Source organism: Ceratotherium simum, chromosome 2 (assembly GCF_057802395.1).
Source record: "Ceratotherium simum simum isolate JZ-2026a chromosome 2, ASM5780239v1, whole genome shotgun sequence".
Taxonomy (NCBI): domain Eukaryota; kingdom Metazoa; phylum Chordata; class Mammalia; order Perissodactyla; family Rhinocerotidae; genus Ceratotherium; species Ceratotherium simum.
The window spans coordinates 16,986,505-17,006,389 of record NC_141901.1 but is presented as its reverse complement, the minus strand read 5'-3'; the positions used below and the strand labels follow the sequence as shown (position 1 = coordinate 17,006,389).

The 19,885-nt window shown below is 44.5% G+C and overlaps 1 protein-coding gene across 5 annotated transcripts in view; it reads right to left on the bottom strand.

Annotated features, from left to right (window-relative positions):
* Positions 1-19,885, bottom strand: part of CACNA1E (calcium voltage-gated channel subunit alpha1 E) — a 372,240-nt gene that overhangs the window by 29,046 nt on the left and 323,309 nt on the right. For 3 of the 5 annotated variants that reach the window (XM_087438754.1, XM_087438725.1, XM_087438745.1), the window contains 9 exons: positions 19,613-19,814; positions 18,626-18,790; positions 17,888-17,998; positions 14,276-14,359; positions 13,393-13,518; positions 10,302-10,367; positions 5,834-5,925; positions 5,065-5,230; positions 258-385 (listed from right to left, as the gene is read on the bottom strand). In XM_087438754.1, coding sequence (XP_087294880.1) covers positions 258-385; positions 5,065-5,230; positions 5,834-5,925; positions 10,302-10,367; positions 13,393-13,518; positions 14,276-14,359; positions 17,888-17,998; positions 18,626-18,790; positions 19,613-19,814 — 1,140 coding nt within the window. The remainder of the gene's footprint in view (positions 1-257; positions 386-5,064; positions 5,231-5,833; positions 5,926-10,301; positions 10,368-13,392; positions 13,519-14,275; positions 14,360-17,887; positions 17,999-18,625; positions 18,791-19,612; positions 19,815-19,885) is intronic. The other 2 variants (XM_087438731.1, XM_087438736.1) reach the window with 2 other exon arrangements.

Below are 19,885 nucleotides of genomic sequence, written 5' to 3'. Positions count from 1 at the left end.
TGTGATGAGATTGGCAAAGAAAGGGAAAAGCCTGTCACAGGAGGAAAGAGAGAGGAAAGGAAGTTAAAGAAGCTAAGTTTTTGATGACTGGCTTGATACCAGCGCCAATCTGAGGACCTGGCCTCTTCCATGGGCCACAACCAAGAGGAATCTCTCCTCCTTCTGTAACAGGCAAGCATTTGAGTGGCTCCAATTCCAACCTCTTCCTTGAGGCCTTTGATACAGACCCCACCGGGGTGGCTGAGGGGCCTACGCACCATGCAGCTCTGTCATATTCTGCCCAGACACGGACAAACTCATCCAAGTGGTGAGGCCCCAGGATGGACGAGTCCCGAGTCAGGTACTCAAAGTTGTCCATGATGACGGCCACAAACAGGTTGAGCATCTGAAGGGCAAGGGGGAGAAGAGGAGTTAGGAGAAACCTAAAACAGAAAACAGGCTTCAAGGCAAATAAAGAATTCAAAAGTTTGTAAGGCTGAAGTTCCTCACTAAAGCACCACTGATCTTGCTGAACACATTTTCATTATTTGTTCCACACGTTTCATTGTGTGAGCATTATGATCTCACTTTCTATGCCACTTTATATTTGCACAGTCGCTTTTATTATCTGTTCAATTTATTTAATTGTTATTGCAGCAGCAGAGGGAGCAGCAGCAGTGACAACATTCCCAAAGGCCAGAGGAAGTCAAGGCCTGACACCAACCCTCCCTCCAACCTCCCTCCCCAACCCTTGCTCCACAAAAGGAGCCAGAAAGAGAAACGGTGAGATGTAGAGCTGACTGCATGGCTTACTGTGTGATGACTTGAAGCTGTTCATGGCTCTTAAGTGGTTTCCAAGACCCTGTTCTCCTGCTTATCTGTTCAATAACATTTATTGCGCACCCACTGTGTTCCACACAGAGAGCCAGGTGCTGGGGATGGGAGATAAGAAAGTTCTTGTCCAGAGGTATATTTCCATGCCTAGCACGTTGCCTAAAGCACAGCAGGCATGTTGTGCCTTCACTAAATGTTGATATGTGAATATTCTTAAAGACTTACTTAGTATTTAGTAGAGACTATGACTTATTGGAAACATACACATTTTTTTAAAAGCCATGAAAGAAGCATACACAGTTTACAGTGGGAACAGAAAGGAGTGTGAAGGCAATTTCTCCTGGCTGAAGAAAAAACGTGTAAGAGGGTTGATGATTGAGCTGGGTCCTGAAAGACCAGGAACTGTTCACCAGACAGACATGGCCACAAAACCAGGTGTTTTAGGCAGAGGAGCCAGCACGAATGAGAGAACACAGAGGTATTCAGGGACGGGGAACATTCAGGCAACCATAAAGGGAAGTGCACCCGGGCCCAGGGGACAGAGCACAGAAGCATCTTGTCGACCACGCTAAAAAGTCTAGACTAGGGTCGGCGAACTGGTCAGAGAGTAAATATTTTAGGCTTTGTGCACCGTACAGTCTCTGTTGCGGCTGTTCAGTTCTGCTGTCATAGTGTGAAAGCAACCACAGACGATATGTATAAGGAGGAGCATGGCCATGTTCCAATAAAGCTTTATTTACGGACACTGAGATTTGAATTTCATGTAATTTTTACATCATGAAATATTATTCATCTTTTGATTTTTTTCCTCAACCAATTAAGAATGTAAAAACCATTACTAACCCATGGGCCATACAACAACAGGTGATACACTGGATTTGGCCCATGGGCTATAGTTTGCCGACCTCTGGGCTAGATGATGCAGTAGGCAACAGGAACCACTAGAGGGGTTTATACTAGGAGAGAGACCAGGGGATATTAGCATTCAGAAAGAGCCCCGGGTAACGATGTGGAGAGCGAGTGGGAGACCAGGGGGAGAGTTTTGCGGTGCTCCTGAACCAAGCCACTGGCAGGACAGTAGCATAGTAGGAGTAGAGAGTTAAAGGAAGTGGAATCGACAGGACTGATGACCACAGTGAGCAGGACTGTTGTTCCTTGGTTGTCCAGCACTCATTTACTGTACTTCTGGTCTCTTAGGGACCCACCCCTTGCCTATTCCCAATTAAAATGGTTCAGTGGGGTACCACCTGTGATCCAGGCCTCAGACAGTCATTGAGGACCAATTCTCTGGACCAGTGATTGGTGATCCAATCAAGGCCAACAAAATGGTATTGAAACTTCTGGCAAAAGACTTGTTCTTCCCTGTGGGTCTTGAATGTGTGAGGATTGAGGTCTAGAGCTGCTGCTACAGTCATCTTGGAGCCATAGGGTGGGGGCGTGTGAGAAAAGAGCTCACACTGGGGAGGCCGGAGGAAGAGATCTAGGAATAAAGCAGTGATGTCATGTGAGCCCCAGATTAAGCTTGCTTACGCCTGTCCTGCCCCAGGACTACTCATTTACAGAGGCCTATACAATCCCTTCTTGCTTAGGCCAGATGTAGCTGGGCTTTCTGTGCTCGCAAGTGAAAGAGTTCTGCCTCACAGAGAACAACTGGCTGTGGGCGTCAGGGAAGAGGCATCTCTGTTGATGATTCTCAGGTTAAGTGGCTGGGTAGATGGAGGTGCCAAATATGCAGTCAGGATATACAGGATAAGGAGAAAGTCTGCAGGGAGGACCTGGTTGGAGTCTTCTCTGCAATACAGAGACTGCTGGCCACATCCTAATAACCAGTCTCCTTCCTTCCTCCCTCTTGCTGCATAGGATATAAGTCCCTGGAGGTCTAGCTGTCCTCCATCCTCCCACCATGAGGATGAGGGACACTCTCTACACGTGATGGAGCAGAAAGAGGGAAGCAGTCTGGGGCACTAACCACTCTGTGGAGCCTCCACAACAAGCCTGCACTGCCTTCCCCCAGACTTCACTGATGTGCCAGGGAAATAAACACCCCTCTTGGTTAAGCTACTGTTGTCCAGGGAGTTCTGTGTCATGCAGCTGAACCTGATCCTAACATAGGCCTTTCTTTCTGTTGCTGAGAGTGGAGCCCCAGTGAATTTATTCAATCACTGCCTGGGTTATAAAGGGTTTTCCATGTATCCACATATTTCTTTTACACTCTTTGCCCGGTACAGTACCTATTATTAATGTTATCAAAAACTATTAGTAGTATTATTGCTTTACATTTGCATAGTCCTTTATAGTGTGGGGTGTGCATTCACACCTATTATATGTTTTAATGCTGCTCTAACCTAGTGAGGCAGACTAAATTAACACCAGCCCTTTAAGGACACAAGTGCTTCCTCTACACATTTGTATTCTTAGCTCTAAGCACATGGCCTGGCTCATCACAGGGCATCAGTAAATCTTTCGGGAATGATGAGTTTGAGTTGAGAAGCTGTGTGACTTGCCCAAGGTCACAAAGCCAATCTCACATAGGGCTGAGATTTGAAACTAGATCCTCTCATACTGAATATAGTCTCTTCAAAAAATTAAAAAATATATATATATCATTAATGTGAATTAGGTAGTACCCTCCATCTCAAAATTCTAAAAGTAATTTTCCAGTTATATCTTTGGTTTCTTTTAAATATTTATTATTAAACACTTAAACCATGTAGGATAAAACTGAGATGTCTACCCGCCCTTCTACATGCTCCATTTCTCCCCATCAGTTAGCGCTGACACCACTGTATGCCTTTCCTCCTTCCACTGAAGGTGATGGGGGGACTGTGCCTTGCTGACAGCTTTACCCAGTGCCTAGTTCAGTGCAAGCCTTTTAATAGCCACTCAATAAAAATGTGCCAAATGTGTGAACGAATAAATGTAAAACTCCAATTAATATCATCATTCTAAATTTTCTTTCAGTTATTTTCATTATACAGTATACTTCCATATTTGTAAATAGGATACTGTTTTGTGTTCTTTTCCATTGAAAAACCTTTCACACCCATGAGAAGGAAGCGTATTAAAACACATGTATCAGCTCACCATGCAAATAATACTCTTATTATCAAGTCATTTTTCCTCCCATTTTACAGAAGCTACAAAAGGGAAGGGATCTTGGCCAAGCCTAGAATGGCAACAAAGCCAACACCACGATGTGGGCTACTCCATCCCCAGTTAGTTCACTCTCTGCTACGTTAACCCGCTGACCACACTTAACAGTCTATGTGCAAGCCACTTGCTTACTCCCGAGAGCTGGACATGTGGCAAGTCCCCTTGGGATCACTTCAAAGAGGTCGAAATGCCAGGACCTGAGACCACTTTTTTCATTAATTCACTTTTTGATGCACACCCATGAAACTGACCACTTTCCAGTCCCATTGCTTTAGTTTTAGATTTTGTACAGCCAATGGCATTAGCAGTAAAGCTGAGCTGAGGGATGTCAGGGTGGCCAGAAACACCACTGACCCTTTTATTGATTTGGTAGCACCTCATCCATTATTCTGTTTATCACTGCTTGTCTGATTGTGCAGGGTAGAGATTTCTGGATGCTGGTGTGCTGATTCATATTTTCTCCCAAAGATAGAACTAAGAAGGCACCTCAGGCTCCTCACAACTTTATAAGTAGGTATACTGCACATATATTCCCCAATCAACATTCACTAATGCCCAAAGCAATTACATCCTTTCACGTCTATCAAGCTGGCTAAGTGTCAAACATAATGACATCACAAGTCAAGAAAGAACCACGTCTATTACGTTGTATACTGTCATTATTCTACTCTTGTTAACACGATCATCTTATATTTTTAAGGTACATTTCTCACTAGTTCAAAAGTCTCCAAAAGCGAGATAAGATATTCTTAGCCCTACTTATATGACAAAATACCTGAGGTATGGAAGAGAAAGAATTTACTGTGGGTCACAACAGATTCAACGCGAAGCTCAGTGTTGTATTTGCCAAACTCTACTCCACTCAGCATTTCTTCTCACAACAATCCTTCTCTAGAAGCAGCAAAGACTTCTCAACCATGGAGAGTCACCCACCCAGGAGTCTGATACACATTCTGGCCTCCAAGACTTCTCTGGAGGAGGACCTGTTTCTTAACATGGGCTGGAGTGTGTGTGTGAACGTAAGCTGAAGGAAACATCTCTTAGCTATTTATCAGAGGGGTGGGCCACACCTCAAGCCAAGAGCACAGCGTTGCTCACCAAGAAGGAGCAGAAGAAGATGAAGGAGACAAAGTAAACGTAGGCCAGATCGGTGCCGCAACGCTCATTCTCGTTCTGCCCTGAGGGTGCGGTGGTGTCCGGCTCACAGCCTTTCTCCCCGAGGCACGACAGCATGATCTCCTGCCAGGCCTCACCTGTGGCACTCCTGAGCCCAAAAGACAGAGTGGTTAGTAGTCACAGGTCAGGCGTCCTATCCTCTCCGTGGCTCTCTTTCCCAATTCACTCACCTCTTTCTCTCCTCGTCCCAACAGGTTCTCTTTGTGCCCAGTTAGCCTCCCTCTAGTGCCTTCCATCCAGAGATGGCGAGTACCAAGGAGGTCTCTCTTGGGTTCTGCCACCTCACCCACTGCTTTTCTGTCTTTTGAGGAGTCTCCGCTGATGGTGGTGGAGACAGTGGTGGGACTCTCTAAGACCCCACATAAACCTGGCCAACCCAGGTTTCAGCCCTGAAATGGAATTTGGTCTACAAGAAACTGTCCTGGCCTTCCCCCTCTCAGAGTCCTGGAGGACCAGTTGAAGTTGCAATTTGCAAATTATCTACTGAGTCAAAGATGTTGAAGAAATTTTCTAATGTCATCGGAGCAGTTTTTCACAGACATTCCCCACCCCCCCGTCCCCACACCACCAGATATCCTGATAGGAGCAGAGCAGGCAGAATAGAGACACAAAGCAGAATGGAGGAAGAGGCAGACCAGCTCTGTCTCCCTCGGCAGGAGAGCCGCAGCTACGACAGTCATGCATCCAGTACCTGAAGAGTAACATGAGGGACCCAAAGAAACTCCGGAAGTTGTTGTGCCGGTTGATGTGACTCTCCTCATCTAATTTTATGTTTCCAAAGACCTTGAGGAGAGAAGCAACAGAAAGCAACGGGCATTACTGAGCTATGTGATGTGTCCAGCATGTGGATATCAGATGCGCCCACAGGGTTGGCAAACCCGCACGCATGGCTCCTCCTGACGGCCTCATCCTGAAGCAGACGACCCAAACCCAGAGGGGCTGGTAGACCCCACGCTCTTGGACTGATATGCAGAGCAATTATATTCTCCAGTGCAGCAAAGAGGACAAATGCTAGCAAGGACCAGAGAAGGCAAGATCTTTTGAAGTCATTCTGTCTGAATGTAGTTCCTCCCACACCTAATTAGGTCTTCTTATTTCCATGGTACCTGTCACCATGGTACTCACCATAGTACTCAAGCAGTCTGTCAAAGACTTTACTCCATAACAGGAGTGCAGGAAAGAGCCACCCCTCTATTCCTGTCTCAGCAGGAATGATGGCAACATCTGTATTTGTAGAAGATGGGATTTAGGGCTTGGGTAGATGCTGCCCTGGAATCTGCAAGCCATTGAGGTCAGAGAAGGGCATCTCTGTCTCCCTTGGATAGTTCCTATTCAGAGTCAAATCTCAGAAGGTTGATACATCTACAATAGAGTCCATGAGAATGAACACATACAAAACAAAGTCCAGGCCAATAGGATACAGAAAGTGAGACAACTGGATACTTTGAAAAAGAGCACAGATTTGGGAAGATGACTATAGAGTGAAGTTTTCTAATCTGCTGTTGGTCGCTGGGCTTAGAATGTGGTCACCACGCAAATTCACGTAGAAAAAGAGGGACAACTCAGAGATCTTTATCCACAGACAGTGAATAATGATGAACAGCGCTGCCTGGAGCCAAGGTCAACCCTGTCTCTTTGGATGAGAAGGGTGCCCTAACACATGTACTTTTCTCCCCACCCATACTTCAGATACCAGGATCTATTCCCACAAGGCAGTGTTTGTACAACTGAAGCCTTACAGGTCACTTTTCCAGCCGTTTGAAACAATTTTCAGCCTACATTTAACATGCTTCAGTTTACCTAATATATGCTAAATGGAACACAGTTTTCCCCCTAACAGTTTTTAGAATGTGCACTTGAGGAACAATCTCTGCCCCCAGCTATTTTGCTCAAATAACTCCCACTGACACCTGCTTGGGAAATTTGTTCCCAACGCTGTTTTTCAAAACCCGAACACTACTTGTCTCTCAGGGAGAATGGAGGTGGCAAGCTAGGCAGCATTGGAGAAGAAAGGAAGGAAAACGATAAGAAGGTAGGGGCCCCCACACAGACAAGTAGTAGCACGGAAAAATTCCCAAAGAATCACAGCTAGTTCTGGACACCCCAGGAGGAAACTGTCACATATCCTCGCCCATGCTCACATTTCCCTCTCACTCTCTTTTCACTCGCTTGGTTCAGAATCCATGATTTATCCCTGATTCATCACATAAACACAACTCACAGTGTTCTTTCTCCCTATGACACCCCTGAAGCCATCATTGGTTGTCCTCACTATGATTTTCTCAAACACCTTAGCCAATCATGAACAAGTTGGAGGACATGCTGTGATTTGCATGAGGTATATGTGTAATAGTCAAAGAAACCAGAGCTATTTTGAATCTACTCTAAGATAATTTTCAAGCCAAAAGTGTGTATTTATTGTGAAGGCGGTCTTCAAAGTTTTTTCACTTTTTTTTTTAGCTTTTCACTTAGTCCTTGTCACTAACACCACTCTCCCACATCAAAGGGTATGGCAGAGAAAGAAGAGATGCTGAGACCCATCAGGAAACTTAATAAAGGTATAGCTTAAATCCATTTTCACTTGGAATCACAAAACTTTAGAACTAGAAAGGACCTGTGAAGCTGTGTATTCAACTCCTCTACTGTACTGGTGAGGGTGTTAAGGCCCAGAGAGGTTCAATGACTTGACCAAATTTGCAGAGCTGGTCAGTGGTGGAGCGAGCCTGAAAACCTCATCTCCTAATGTCCCCAGGGCTCTTTCTCATATCCAGCAAGTTACTCTTTCCTTCCATTTTCAGATTCCTCTGCAAAGCTCTCTTTTTCCAAGAAGCCTCTGAAAGTACGGAATAGGAGTTCTTCTCGTAGATATATCCTGTTGCTGTTTATATCCTCCTAATGCTTGCCTGCCTTTCGTCTTTCTGTTTGCATGGCTCCCTCAGCTTTGTCATGACTGTATGAGACGCAATCTCTCCAGTCACAAGCTAGGTGCCCACTTTGTGTGTGGTACAGGGTCTCTGTCACAGACCAGGATGAAGACAGCTAGCTCAAGTCAAGTCACAGCAGGAATGCCATTCATGTCTCGTGGAATGGAAATAGTGCTCTTATTTTTTGGAAAGAAGTCTAAGGGCAATAAAATATTAGCAATTATGGTTATTGTAAAGATCGCAATTTCATGACTGAACAGCTCCCACTTCCCACTAAACGGTCAAAGAAACACTAGTATTTGCTTGTTGGTGGGACGAGACACAGTACAGAGAACATGCAGTACAGTAAGAACATGGGCTATGGAGCAGACAGAGCTGAGCTTAAATCTCAGCTCTCCCACCTACTATCTGAGACCTTGAGCTTGTTAAAGTTACTTAACCATGCTAAGCATCAATGGAGACAAGGAAATCCACCTATAAACATTTTCACACCACTCTTGAATATATTAGTCATATATATCTTGAGTGTGTGTATGTATATATATATATATGTACATATCTGTGTGTGTGTGTGTGTGTGTGTGTGTGTGTGTGTGTGTGTGTATGGTGGGGAGAGAAGGAGAGGAGGAGAGAAGGAGAGAAGGAGAGGAGGAGAGGAGGAGGAGGGAGGAAGGAGGGAGGAAGAACATACATTTAGCACAGTGTCTGGCACACCCAGGAATCCAAGTAATGGTAAATAGCATTATCACCATGATTGTAGTATTAGTAGCAGGTTAGTTATTGGAGATGGTGTTATTCTAGTTTATTTTGCTTGAAGATGAAAAGGGGCTAAGGACTATTTTAAGCATGGGCAAAAAAGAACTTAATTTAATCAAGTTTCACTTGGCTGTTCAAGAACATTTTAATTCTAGAATCAAATATTTGAGAGTTAGAAGGGACTTAATAGAAGTCACCGAGCCAATCTTAAACTTCAGCAGATTCTGCTTCAGCAGTGTTCTGCTTACAACACACCCCTGACATCATCCTTAAATCTCTACTGAAATATCCTCAGTGAAGGAGAACTCAGTACTTCCCAACCTAGTCTCATACTCTTTGATGCTTGACATTCTATTGTATTTTTGGAGAACAAAACTCTCTAGTAATGGGGTTAGCAGATGAAGAAAATTAAGAAGCACAGGCAAGAGAGAGGGACAAAAAGAGGAGACAGTTCAGAGATGCTCTGGAAAGGGCTGCTGACTCAGCAAGCCTGGGAGATGCGTGCAGTGGCTGCAGATGGCAGGCACCATGGAGAAGACAGCTGGCAGTCTAAGGGTGGCCAGACTGCCTGACTGCAGAGGACTGCCACTTGGCTGAAGTTCTATGCTGGGATTTAGTCTCCCTATCTCCAAGTCAGAAGGTTAGCCTCCCTGAGACAAGCAGCAAGCCTGTGTATCCAGCTGGATAGGTTCATGGGATGTGCTGCTGGTTGTTTACAGTAGAGTCCACCCACCACAAATGACAGTCACCTCAGAAAGATCTTTGGCCTCTTCTGTTCAGTGGGCCTCTGGCTACCTGCATAAATATCCAGGGTAGAACCTGATCCATTTCTCAATTCTGAAACTGGAAAGGGGTGGTCATCCAAGAGAATTGTCCAGCAAGCTGCATGATCCTTTGAGAGGAATTAGCTGGAATGTGGCCCTTGGGTCTCCCTAGGATTGGGCACGCTTCCAGGAACTCTACAAATTGTTCCCAGTAGTGTGTCTTAGGGCATAGAACTCAGTCATTCAGGACTTAACGCAGACACATTTTGTGTTGCTGTATACAGAAGAACAACCATCTAACCTTCTTTTAGGCTTATCTCAAATATGGGAGATCCTGAGAAGTGGATCATCATGAGCCTCACTTGGTCTCATGGCGGACCCCTGTGGCTAACAACAATGGTGTCATCTTCACTGCAGTTCTGTTGTTGTGCCCACAAAAGTCCAGCTGCTTCTAAGCCAGCACCATGACCTGATGACCTCAGATGAAGCCCCTCTACCAGACCACCCTGAACACCTGGGCAACCTGAGTGGGGAACCCTGCACATGTGAAATTTCCAAGGCCACATTGCAACAACATCTTGGGAGCATGCTGCTGGGCAAGAAGGGGTTCTTTAAAGCACCCTCAATCCTGTACGCTCAGGCTGGTAAGCCAGAGAAGATCTGGGAAACAACTGCCCCCCCCCACCCCCACCAGGACCCTGATGCACCAGCTCACCTGCATCCCAATGATGGCATAGATGAAGAAAAGCATGGCAATCAACAGGCAGACGTAGGGGAGGGCCTGCAAGGGAAGCAGAGATGTGACCATGAACTCAAAGGTAGGCAGCTCCAAGGCTCAATAACCTGCAGTCGCTGGCAGTACAGGAACTCTTGCCCTGAGGCTGCCTTAAACAGAGGGCTGGGACTCTCCATTCCCTGCGGCTGTTCTGTTTGGGGATGCCACTTCTGCAGATATTCACATCCTCTGAAAGATATGTAAGCTGTTGGTCACAGAGAGGCTTGTAATTTACCTTCTGTCGAGAATATTCACCCAGAAGTGTAGCCCAGATCTACAAGGAGAGCTGGGAAACTTCCTGGGCTTGGGATTCATCCCACTTTGCATGCAGAATATTAATAATGTGGGCAATTGTGATGCAAATTACATAGCCAGCATCTAGCCTTGGCTCCCAAATCCCTGTATTACCCCTTCCCACTCCCTCACTCAATGTGAAGCCCATAACAAAGAATCAGGAAGCAAAGTGAAATGGCTGGAGTTTTGGCTGTTTGTCAGTTCCTGGAAGGCTCCTTCATCCTCTGATGAAACATCTTTTTCCAATGTTTAAGCGTCCTGACGTTTCATTATGTGTTATGCAAAATTTCAGAGCCTTTTAACTGTTAGCCATCACAAATCCTGCCATAAAGCCATGTGGCCCCAAATTCCATACTGTGCGAGCTTACGGCCACTTTGGGATGATACCTTTTCAATTACGGGGATGAAGGGAGCAAGTGAAGGAGTTGTAAGGCAGGGAGCTGCCCTTGGTGGCTGGGAGAGGCTATAGACATAGGGCAGTTTGGTTTTGGGGCCACAGTGGGCACTATAATTCTGGGGTGATCTCAGTGCTGACATGGAAGTCTCTCTTCTTTACCATCCAGCAAGCTCCATGGAAGACAGTGCAACTATGAGTCTCCACTCTATCTTGAGTGCATACCGCACCAATCTCAGGAGATCAACTGAAGGCTTTCAGACTGCACGAGGAGGGCAGAGCTCATCAACAGAGCTAACTAAACCAAGAGCCCTGGGAGACTTTCACAACTTGAATAAAGGATAAAATTTAAATGCAACTGAAAGTTGGTGGGAGAATGCCCTCTCCAGTGAAGTGCGGATTCCCAAGATCTGTGATGAGGACTGGCTGCATTTTGAGGGGCCATGTGTAGACTCCCTCTGCTGAAAGGACAGAGTAGGGAGGCAGGTTTCTTGCCACTTGGGGGCTGCCACCTTCTATCGCCTTCCATGTTTACTTCCTGTGCTCCTTCTACCTTCTCCACTCCAACGTCTCCAGTCCCTAGTACATCTCTCCCCACCCCCAGCTTTGGAGAGAGGCACAAAGATTCATTCTTCTTATCATGTTATGAATTCTAGCTCAAAATAAGGGAAAAGAGGGAAGAGCTGAGTAGGGGTCAGTGGTGGAGAAGTAGGCGATGCTCAGGGCTAGGTGGGGGTGCGTACAGGCAATGGCAATGCTGTTTATATTGGGTAGCTCTCTGCTGTGTATTTGCAGAGATGGCCTTTGTTAAGCTGACTTTAAGAAAACAACTTCTATACTGTGTTCCAGAAAGGAAACACCTGTCCATCTCAGTGCCACCTGGAGGCAGATTCACCTGTTTTCATTGTTCTCTCTACATTCACTGGAATAAGCCAACCATTTGGCCATTAATTTTTGACATGCTTTTCTTTGCTCTTAATAGTATACAATTTTACAGAGAATTGGTGATCATGATAACATGAAAGGCTGACACATATTTCTTAAGAGACTCACCAACAACTGTAGCTTGTTGGGCAAGCCTCTAAAAAAAGGTTTTAAGAGCATCTTGTGTTCCAAATTCTAAATCCAAATTCACCTGAGATGTAGATGGTAAATTCTTGCTAAAGTTTTAGATTTCTCTTCTGCCATTTAGCTTTGGAAAAATAGTTTTCATTGAAGTAAGACCTCTGTGGGAGTTATCACACCAAACAAATACCCTGGATATGATAAAAACGTCAAGGTTGCTTGTAGGAGCCTACACATCCTTACAACTGGTCTCACATCTCAAACCCCCAGGTCCTTGATGGAGAAGTAGATCAGTCATGACGGTATGGGGTGAACTCCTTTCTCAAATGACCAGAAACCATGAATTCACTGGCTTGCCTTCTTTAGTTCAATTTGTAATTGAAATAGATAAATAATTAAAATAAAGAAGGCAAATTCGGTGAATTCATGATTTCTCATCTTTGACTCAATCTTATCAAATTTATTTTTAAAACATATTCATTGAAAAACTCTTTTTTTATATATAAGAGGAAAATACTAGGCATTTGAATAGCACTTGGGCCTCAAAACCTTAAAAACAAACTAATTATGATATTTGCTGGAACCTGAAGATATTTAAACGTGTTTGGAAAACTTCTTTTACTGCACATCTTTGTCATTAAAGTGGGTGTCACGTATTGATTTTTAACTTACATTTATTACACATACACTTCTGTACCGCCCCATGAGACCAGTGAAAAGCAGCTCACCATATTAACCTTGCCCAGACATCTTACTTTGTAGGACACAGAGGTGACCACTAGCATGCCATACATTCAGTGGCTCAGGAAGTACACACTAATGAAGACATGAATGGGACTAGTACGAATCATCTTGCTATACAACACAGCTCAAGGAGTCCTTTGAAAAACGGTTATGTGAAATAAAGCCATAGATAAGCCCCTGAAAATGGAGAAGACATGTGACTACAGGCAGCTGGCTCTTTACATGGACGGGATTGCTCAGGGTCTTCTGGAAATCCTAGGGAGGGAGTACACCTCATCAAACAAGCCCCCTGCCTCAGGCAACCCAGAATACAACTGAGTTACAAAGGTGAGGTGTTTTTCTAGAATGAGATTCTACACAGTTAGATGTAAGCTGACCGCTGGCTGGCCGAGCTGTGCTGTAACTAATGCTTCTGACCAACACCCATTCCCGGAGGTGAAGGGACTTGTGTTGTGAGGCTATGTTGCCTGGCTGTGCTGTCTGATATGATAGGGCTGCCTCAAGCCTCAGAGAGGAGGAGTGGGTGCCTCTTACCTTAAAGGACTGCACGAAGGTCCAAAGCAAAATGCGGATGGTGTAGCCCTGACGCAGAAGCTTGATGAGGCGGGCGGCTCGGAAGAGCTTCAGAAAGCTCATATTGAAACCACTGGTGTTCACCAGCTGGTGGACCAAAGGAAACATATAATTAGTAATATTATGGTCATTTAGAAAAATCTAAGCACTAGTATTTGCGTATTTATGCCTCATTCAGATCATAAAATTGGACACGGATTCTGTCTATCATTTTTAACCCCATCTCCAGCTGATGGGCCAGTGAGGACAGCTCTCCAAGCTCACCAGGCCTGCCCTCTATTCCCAGGTAGAAGGGTATGGAAGTACCCCAGGAGGGTGCCATGCACATATTACATAAAACCGGCCTTCTTCGTCTTCTATAATTGGTCCTAACTCTGCACTTAGATGCCAAAGAACAGACCTAATAATGCCTCTAGCACGTGATGGCCCTCCAATATTTGAAGAGAGTTACAATGAGCTCTCCAAGTCTTCTTTAGGATGGACAATTTTAGGGAAATAATTCAGGTCTAATAACCTTGAGGGAAAAGATACTGAGCCTCTTTTGTATCTCCCAAAGACTCTAGCAGAACACTGTGCACGCTAGGCCTCTTCTGGCACCCTCTGTTTACCCCATTAGATGGCTGCTATTTGAGTCATGCAAAGGGAACAAAGCCTTCCATGAGATCCAGCACCACTCCAATGTTTGCATTCTCTGGCTAACGCTCAGGAGTGAGGAAGTGAACTCCCAACACTGAGAGAGCTACTCATTTGGTTTGAGGAGCTAAAAATGGACTCAATGTACAGAGCACTCTTTTAATGCTACTCCAGGGCCAAGCTTCAAGACAAGGATCTAGGAGCCATTCACCTTGCTGTCTGTCAGAATAATTTCTGTGATGCTGCCGATCACGGTGATGAAGTCAAAGATATTCCAGGTGTCTCGGAAATAGTTCTGCCAAGTGAATTCAGTCATGGGAGCATCAGAAAAAGGAGGAAGAGAAAACAAGAAAAAAACGGACAGAAGACATCTTTCATTACATAATTTTGTCACTTGGAATTAAAACTTGTCAATTCATGTACAAATTCATTCTAACTTTGGTTTCCTATTTCTAACCAGAAATGCTATTTCTCCTTAACTAATTTGGGAATTTCTCATTTGGGAAGCAGTTTCATCATTATTTGAAGACCCTGTTTTTGAAGCTGTCACTAAAAAGCTCATATGTAAGAAAGAGATTTGTGGCCAAGAATATTATAAAGTCCAGAAAAGAGAGATCATCATTGTCCCTTATAAGACAATAAAATTATATACAATATTATTCTATGGTTTTCTACAACTATAATTTTTAAATTATCTATCTCCTATCATGTGACCCTGTAAGTATACCATAAGTATACTATAAGATGACCTATAAGTATACAGTTCTGACTTTCAATCAACAGAAGTCACAGAGATGTCCTAAGTGACTAAAGATCACAGATGGGCCAAAAATCTCCTTCTAACTCCACTGAATGTTTTCAAACCAACCACTGATTAGCAATAGAATGAACAGACTTCACTTTTCCCCTCTTTTTCTGCTCTGGTACACCTCTCAAGGAGGTGTAACTAAATAAAACATAAGGAAGCAGTAATAAAATGAGTGAGTTGAAGGAGACAGAGGAGAAATAAAGGGACCCAGAAAATGCACCAACCAAATAACACTCTGCTTAATAGAGAGAGTAGAGTGCTCCCGTCTCCAGCGCTCAGGTGAACACAGACCTTGGATTATATTCCTTCAAAGAAACAGGACGCTTGGGTCTCCAAGAACTCACCCCCTTGCCTTGGGCAGCACCTACCATAAGAGACTCTCAGAACACGGCAGAAGTGCACCCTCTCCCATCCTCACAACGGGAATTAGTGAATCCTTACTATATGTGCCAGACACTGGGCCAGGTCCTTGGCATTCTTTCAGTTCATTTATTCCTCCCATGGATCGTATAGGAAGGTAGTGGTAAATACCCTATGTTTGTAAAATACTGAGTGGTAGGATTGGCAAGAGGAGTTGGGAGAGATATGCAATAGAGAGAGAAAAGGAACGTGGAGAGAGAGAAGCTACATTTAATGAGAACCTACCCAGGACTAGATGACTTGGGTACATTATCTAATCGGATACACACAACAAAGTACCTAAGGCTATAAGGTAGCTATCGTTATCTTCACTTATGAGTGAGAAAACTGAGGTTTAGAGAGTCCTGTCTGATTTCAAAGCCACAGGCACCTGCCAGGCATGTAGAGAAACTGAAGCACATAGCCTCACAAACTCACTTTCCATTGAGAATACCTACTCCTTCAGGAGTGGGGCCAAGACGAGTCTCTAAGTTCCTCAGTTCTCAGGGTCCTCCTGTTCCCAACCTGGGGTGAGCTTCCTAATTCTTGGATAGGCCCCCATATAGTAGAGAGAGCATGAATCTAGTTCTCAGAGGACAGAAGCCCTGGATTCCAGTTGAGGATGCTTTACAACACAGTATACTATAGAATAGCAGAGTGTAGTATAGACTAGTAGATTACGGTGGACAGACTGTGGGCTTCAAAGTTGGATAGACCAGGATCTGAACCCTGGCTCTGCCTTTTACTAACCTTGGGCAAGGTATTGAATCTTCCTGAGCCCTAGCTCACCCATAAAAGAAGAAAACTATAATGCTGATCTAATTGAGCTGTTATGAACCTAAAATGAATAATATATTAAGCATTTGGTTAATATGTTAATAGACAACCAATGTATGTTATTCTCTCCCTCTTTCTTTTTTCCTTCTTCCTTCCTGTCTTATTCCTATTCCACTTTCCAATTCTACGGGCTTTTATTGTGAAATCTTGACAAAGCTATGCAGTTATTCTAAACTTCAATTTCCTCATTTAAATCAACAACAATAATAATGATGATATCTGCCATGTCTATTGCACAGTCACTGAGAAGATATGACAAAATAGTATCCATAAGGGTATTCTGAAAACCTAGAGTATTATATCAATGTAAAGACTCATTTGGGACTAGTGGTACCTTTTATAGTGTGAAAATGCCTCTAGACCTTGAATGAAAACATGGCAGTGAGGGTGGGAAGGAGGCAGGCTTTGGGGCCAAATCATCTCGTTAAGCTTGTAAGTATGTATTCAGCATTCACCATAATTAGACACATAATTGAGGATTTGAGTCACAGACAATGTCAATACCACAAGCAAGTAATCAAGACGCATAGAAGAACTTCCCCTGTCGTGGCACCGGCCTCTCTCTCACCCTGCTCACCCCGCTCAGGGCTAGACTATATTATAAAGGCATCTTTGTTGGTGGTAGTTTCTTTCTACTTTTTTATTCCCCAAGTCTCAAAACACTCCAAAGGGAGTCAAGCAAACAACAACACAGCCACCTGCAATGGGTTCCCTTCAACTTTCCTCCCCAACCATCAAATTACTGACTTTTCAAAGAACCATTAGGAGACCAAAAGCAACCCCCGCAATCAACACTCACAATTATCAAGCCCAGAGTCCCTGTTAACCCTGCTACCAGACAAACCCTTATGCAGAAAAGCAAAGTTTCTCTTCTCGCAGGGAAAGCCATATACACATATAATTTGAAATGGTAGCTCACACACGAAATGTGTGAAACAGCTGTCAAGTGGGTTTTATCTGCATCCCACTGATCTCATGGTAAATGCTGAAGCAAGGTGGGGGGTGGCAGAGAGGATTATTTTGTTTATAGGACACTGAAGCAAAGGGCTAGGTTTGCTTAACACTCCTGAGAACAGATGCAAGATTTTGCAAAACAATTATAATTAGTTGTGGAGAAGTAAAAAAAAAAAGGAGTCATGCCAGAAAAACTCATCCCAACCCTTCCCAAACCCAATTCCAGAATAACCCCCTCCTTTTCTCTCACCTATACGCACGCGCGTGCACACACACACTTTAATGGTCATTAGCCTTTGTAAGCTTAAGTAATAAACATTTATTTTTGTTGGCAGAAATGACTCTTCATGTAACTAATGGGAGGAGGACAGTTAAGTAAAATCTATTCTCTGCTATGTTTGAGGCTAAGAGGGACAGATATATTCCCACTTGAGTTATAAAATTTTATACCTTTTACCAGTAAATAAGCACACAAGGTTTACTAGTCCAATCCTTGTTTTGCTCCTTATCGACATAAAATTGCAGTTCTAGTAAGACCCAGTGACGGTCACCCCTTGATCGCTGACAGAGTCTGACAGGACCAGAACTGATGGCCACGTGAGCATGGAGCTGGGGACCTGGGTTCCTCTGCCCTTTCTCCTAACACCCTCACATATCATCTTGTTTCTACGGCCTATCAAGCAGTCTATAGGAGCCCACAATTAGGTGGGCAGGCGTGTGAACCATTTCTGGAATAGCTGTAAGCACCCTCCTTCCCACAAAGGCTGGGGATGCACCCAAAAGGAAGGGAAGAGAAGCGTGATGCTGACAGATTCCATGTCATACCAAGAAGCCAAATGCGATGATCTTTAGGACACATTCCAGGGAAAACACCATTGTGAAGGCGATATTCAGGTACTTCAGGGCCAGTTCATAGGTACAGGGAGCAGAGTAGTACTGCCAGGAAGAGAAAAGAGGAGAGAAAGAATCAAACCCTTAAGGTGAGAGGGGTATTCCGTGTCGCCGAGACTGGCCATCTCTCATCCCTGCCCTTGGGGGATGCTCTGGTGCATGGTGTAGGAGGACAGATGGACATTAAGTGCTGGAGAGGAGAACCACATATCCTACGTAGCAGAACAAAACAAAACAGAGGAAAACACAGACCATGCCCCACTGAGGCTACTTATTTGCAAAACAGCCAGTCTTCCTAGAGATAAAGGTGGGCAGGGCAGAAACATTTTCTAGAGTTAATTACTTTACCGTTTAGTGTTAAATGAGATCAAACCTCTTCCAGCACCCCTTTAGAACCTCTTGATCATCTATATCTCCCAACATTTCCACCTTGTCTGGATCTGACTGCCATCACCACCCTTGATCTTGGGAGCTACTGGACTGCTACTACAGGTTTCACTGCATTTTGCCCAAAAGACCCAGAGGCCTGGCTGTTGAATGAGACAAGATCAAAAAGAGATTCCACAATGGAAAAGTAGGTAAGGCGGCAACAGACTGGTAAGTTGGAGTGTTTCCCCAGTGTCTGGGGCTCACACCAAGGTTCGGCCCACCTGAGTGCCACCATCCTCTCACCTTCATCATCAGCACGACAGTGTTCAAGGCAATCATGGCCATGATGGTGTACTCAAAGGACGGGGACACCACGAAGTGCCAGACGCGGTACTGGAAGGTATGCCTGTTCTGTGGCATGTAGCGGGTGAGAGGTTTGGCACTGATGGCGAAGTCGATACACGCCCTCTGTGGGAAAGTCACGGTTATTAGCCCAAGCTCAAACTCCCTAAACCTTGCACATCAGTGGCTCTCTGTTAGATGGTTAGAAGAAGAGGACAGTGTATGAAAAAAACGGTAGGGCTGGACAGTAAGAAGTAAAAATGGCAACAGGGATTATCTGGACAAAACTACAAGTGAGACGTCACTTTAAATGAACACAGAACTGGAGGGGTTCTGTCACATGGGGTAAGGACTTAATGGTTATTAATAACGTCCTTTTTCACAGCCTGAGGCTGAGATGTTTAGGCAGGAAGCCTTACCTGATGCCCTTAGTCAGAAGTAAAAATCTATTTCCCTATGCACTCTCATAGCACTTCATTTGCATTTTTCTTATAGTCTCTAATAGTTTCTAGCTCAGTTCCCTTACAAAAATAATGAACCCTACAATGTGCCAGAACTATGCTTGATGCTAGAAAAGCAGTAACAAGCAAGCCATATTCCCAGTCCTTACAGCAAATACACACCACAGAGGGACACAGCCAGGTAAGCAGATGTCTTAATGTTATAATTTTGGCACACACCTTTTACCCCCATTTCTAGACTGTGCATGGCATAAAGGCAGGGGCTTCATCTTAAACCCCTTTCGTACCTTCCAGGTCTCTGTGCCTCATGCACAGGCCTTAAACAGAGCCAGTGCTCAAAAAATGTTTATTTAATGACTGCATAAATAATTTTTCCCACCTTCTTTCTATAATTCTTACTAAGGTTAAGAAAACTCAGTCTTCCTTCCTAACACCGTTGGTCTGAGAGTCCTTTCTGGAGCCCTTGCTCTAGACCACTTGTCTTTACCTCGTTCTTCTCCAGGCTGCACTCCTCCATCATCTTGTCGCCTTGCTCCTGGAAGGTGATGATGATGAGAGCCACAAAGATATTGACAAAGAAGAAAGGGAAGACCACAAAATAGACCACGTAAAAGATAGACATCTCCATGCGGTTGCTGCGGCTCGGGCCTCGATCTTCCTCAGTCACGTCCACAGAATGCTGCAAAACTCTGTGGGGACAGAATAAGGGGGCACGGATGGTGGATGGCAATCTTGGCAGCTGCTCTGACTCAAAGCTTCA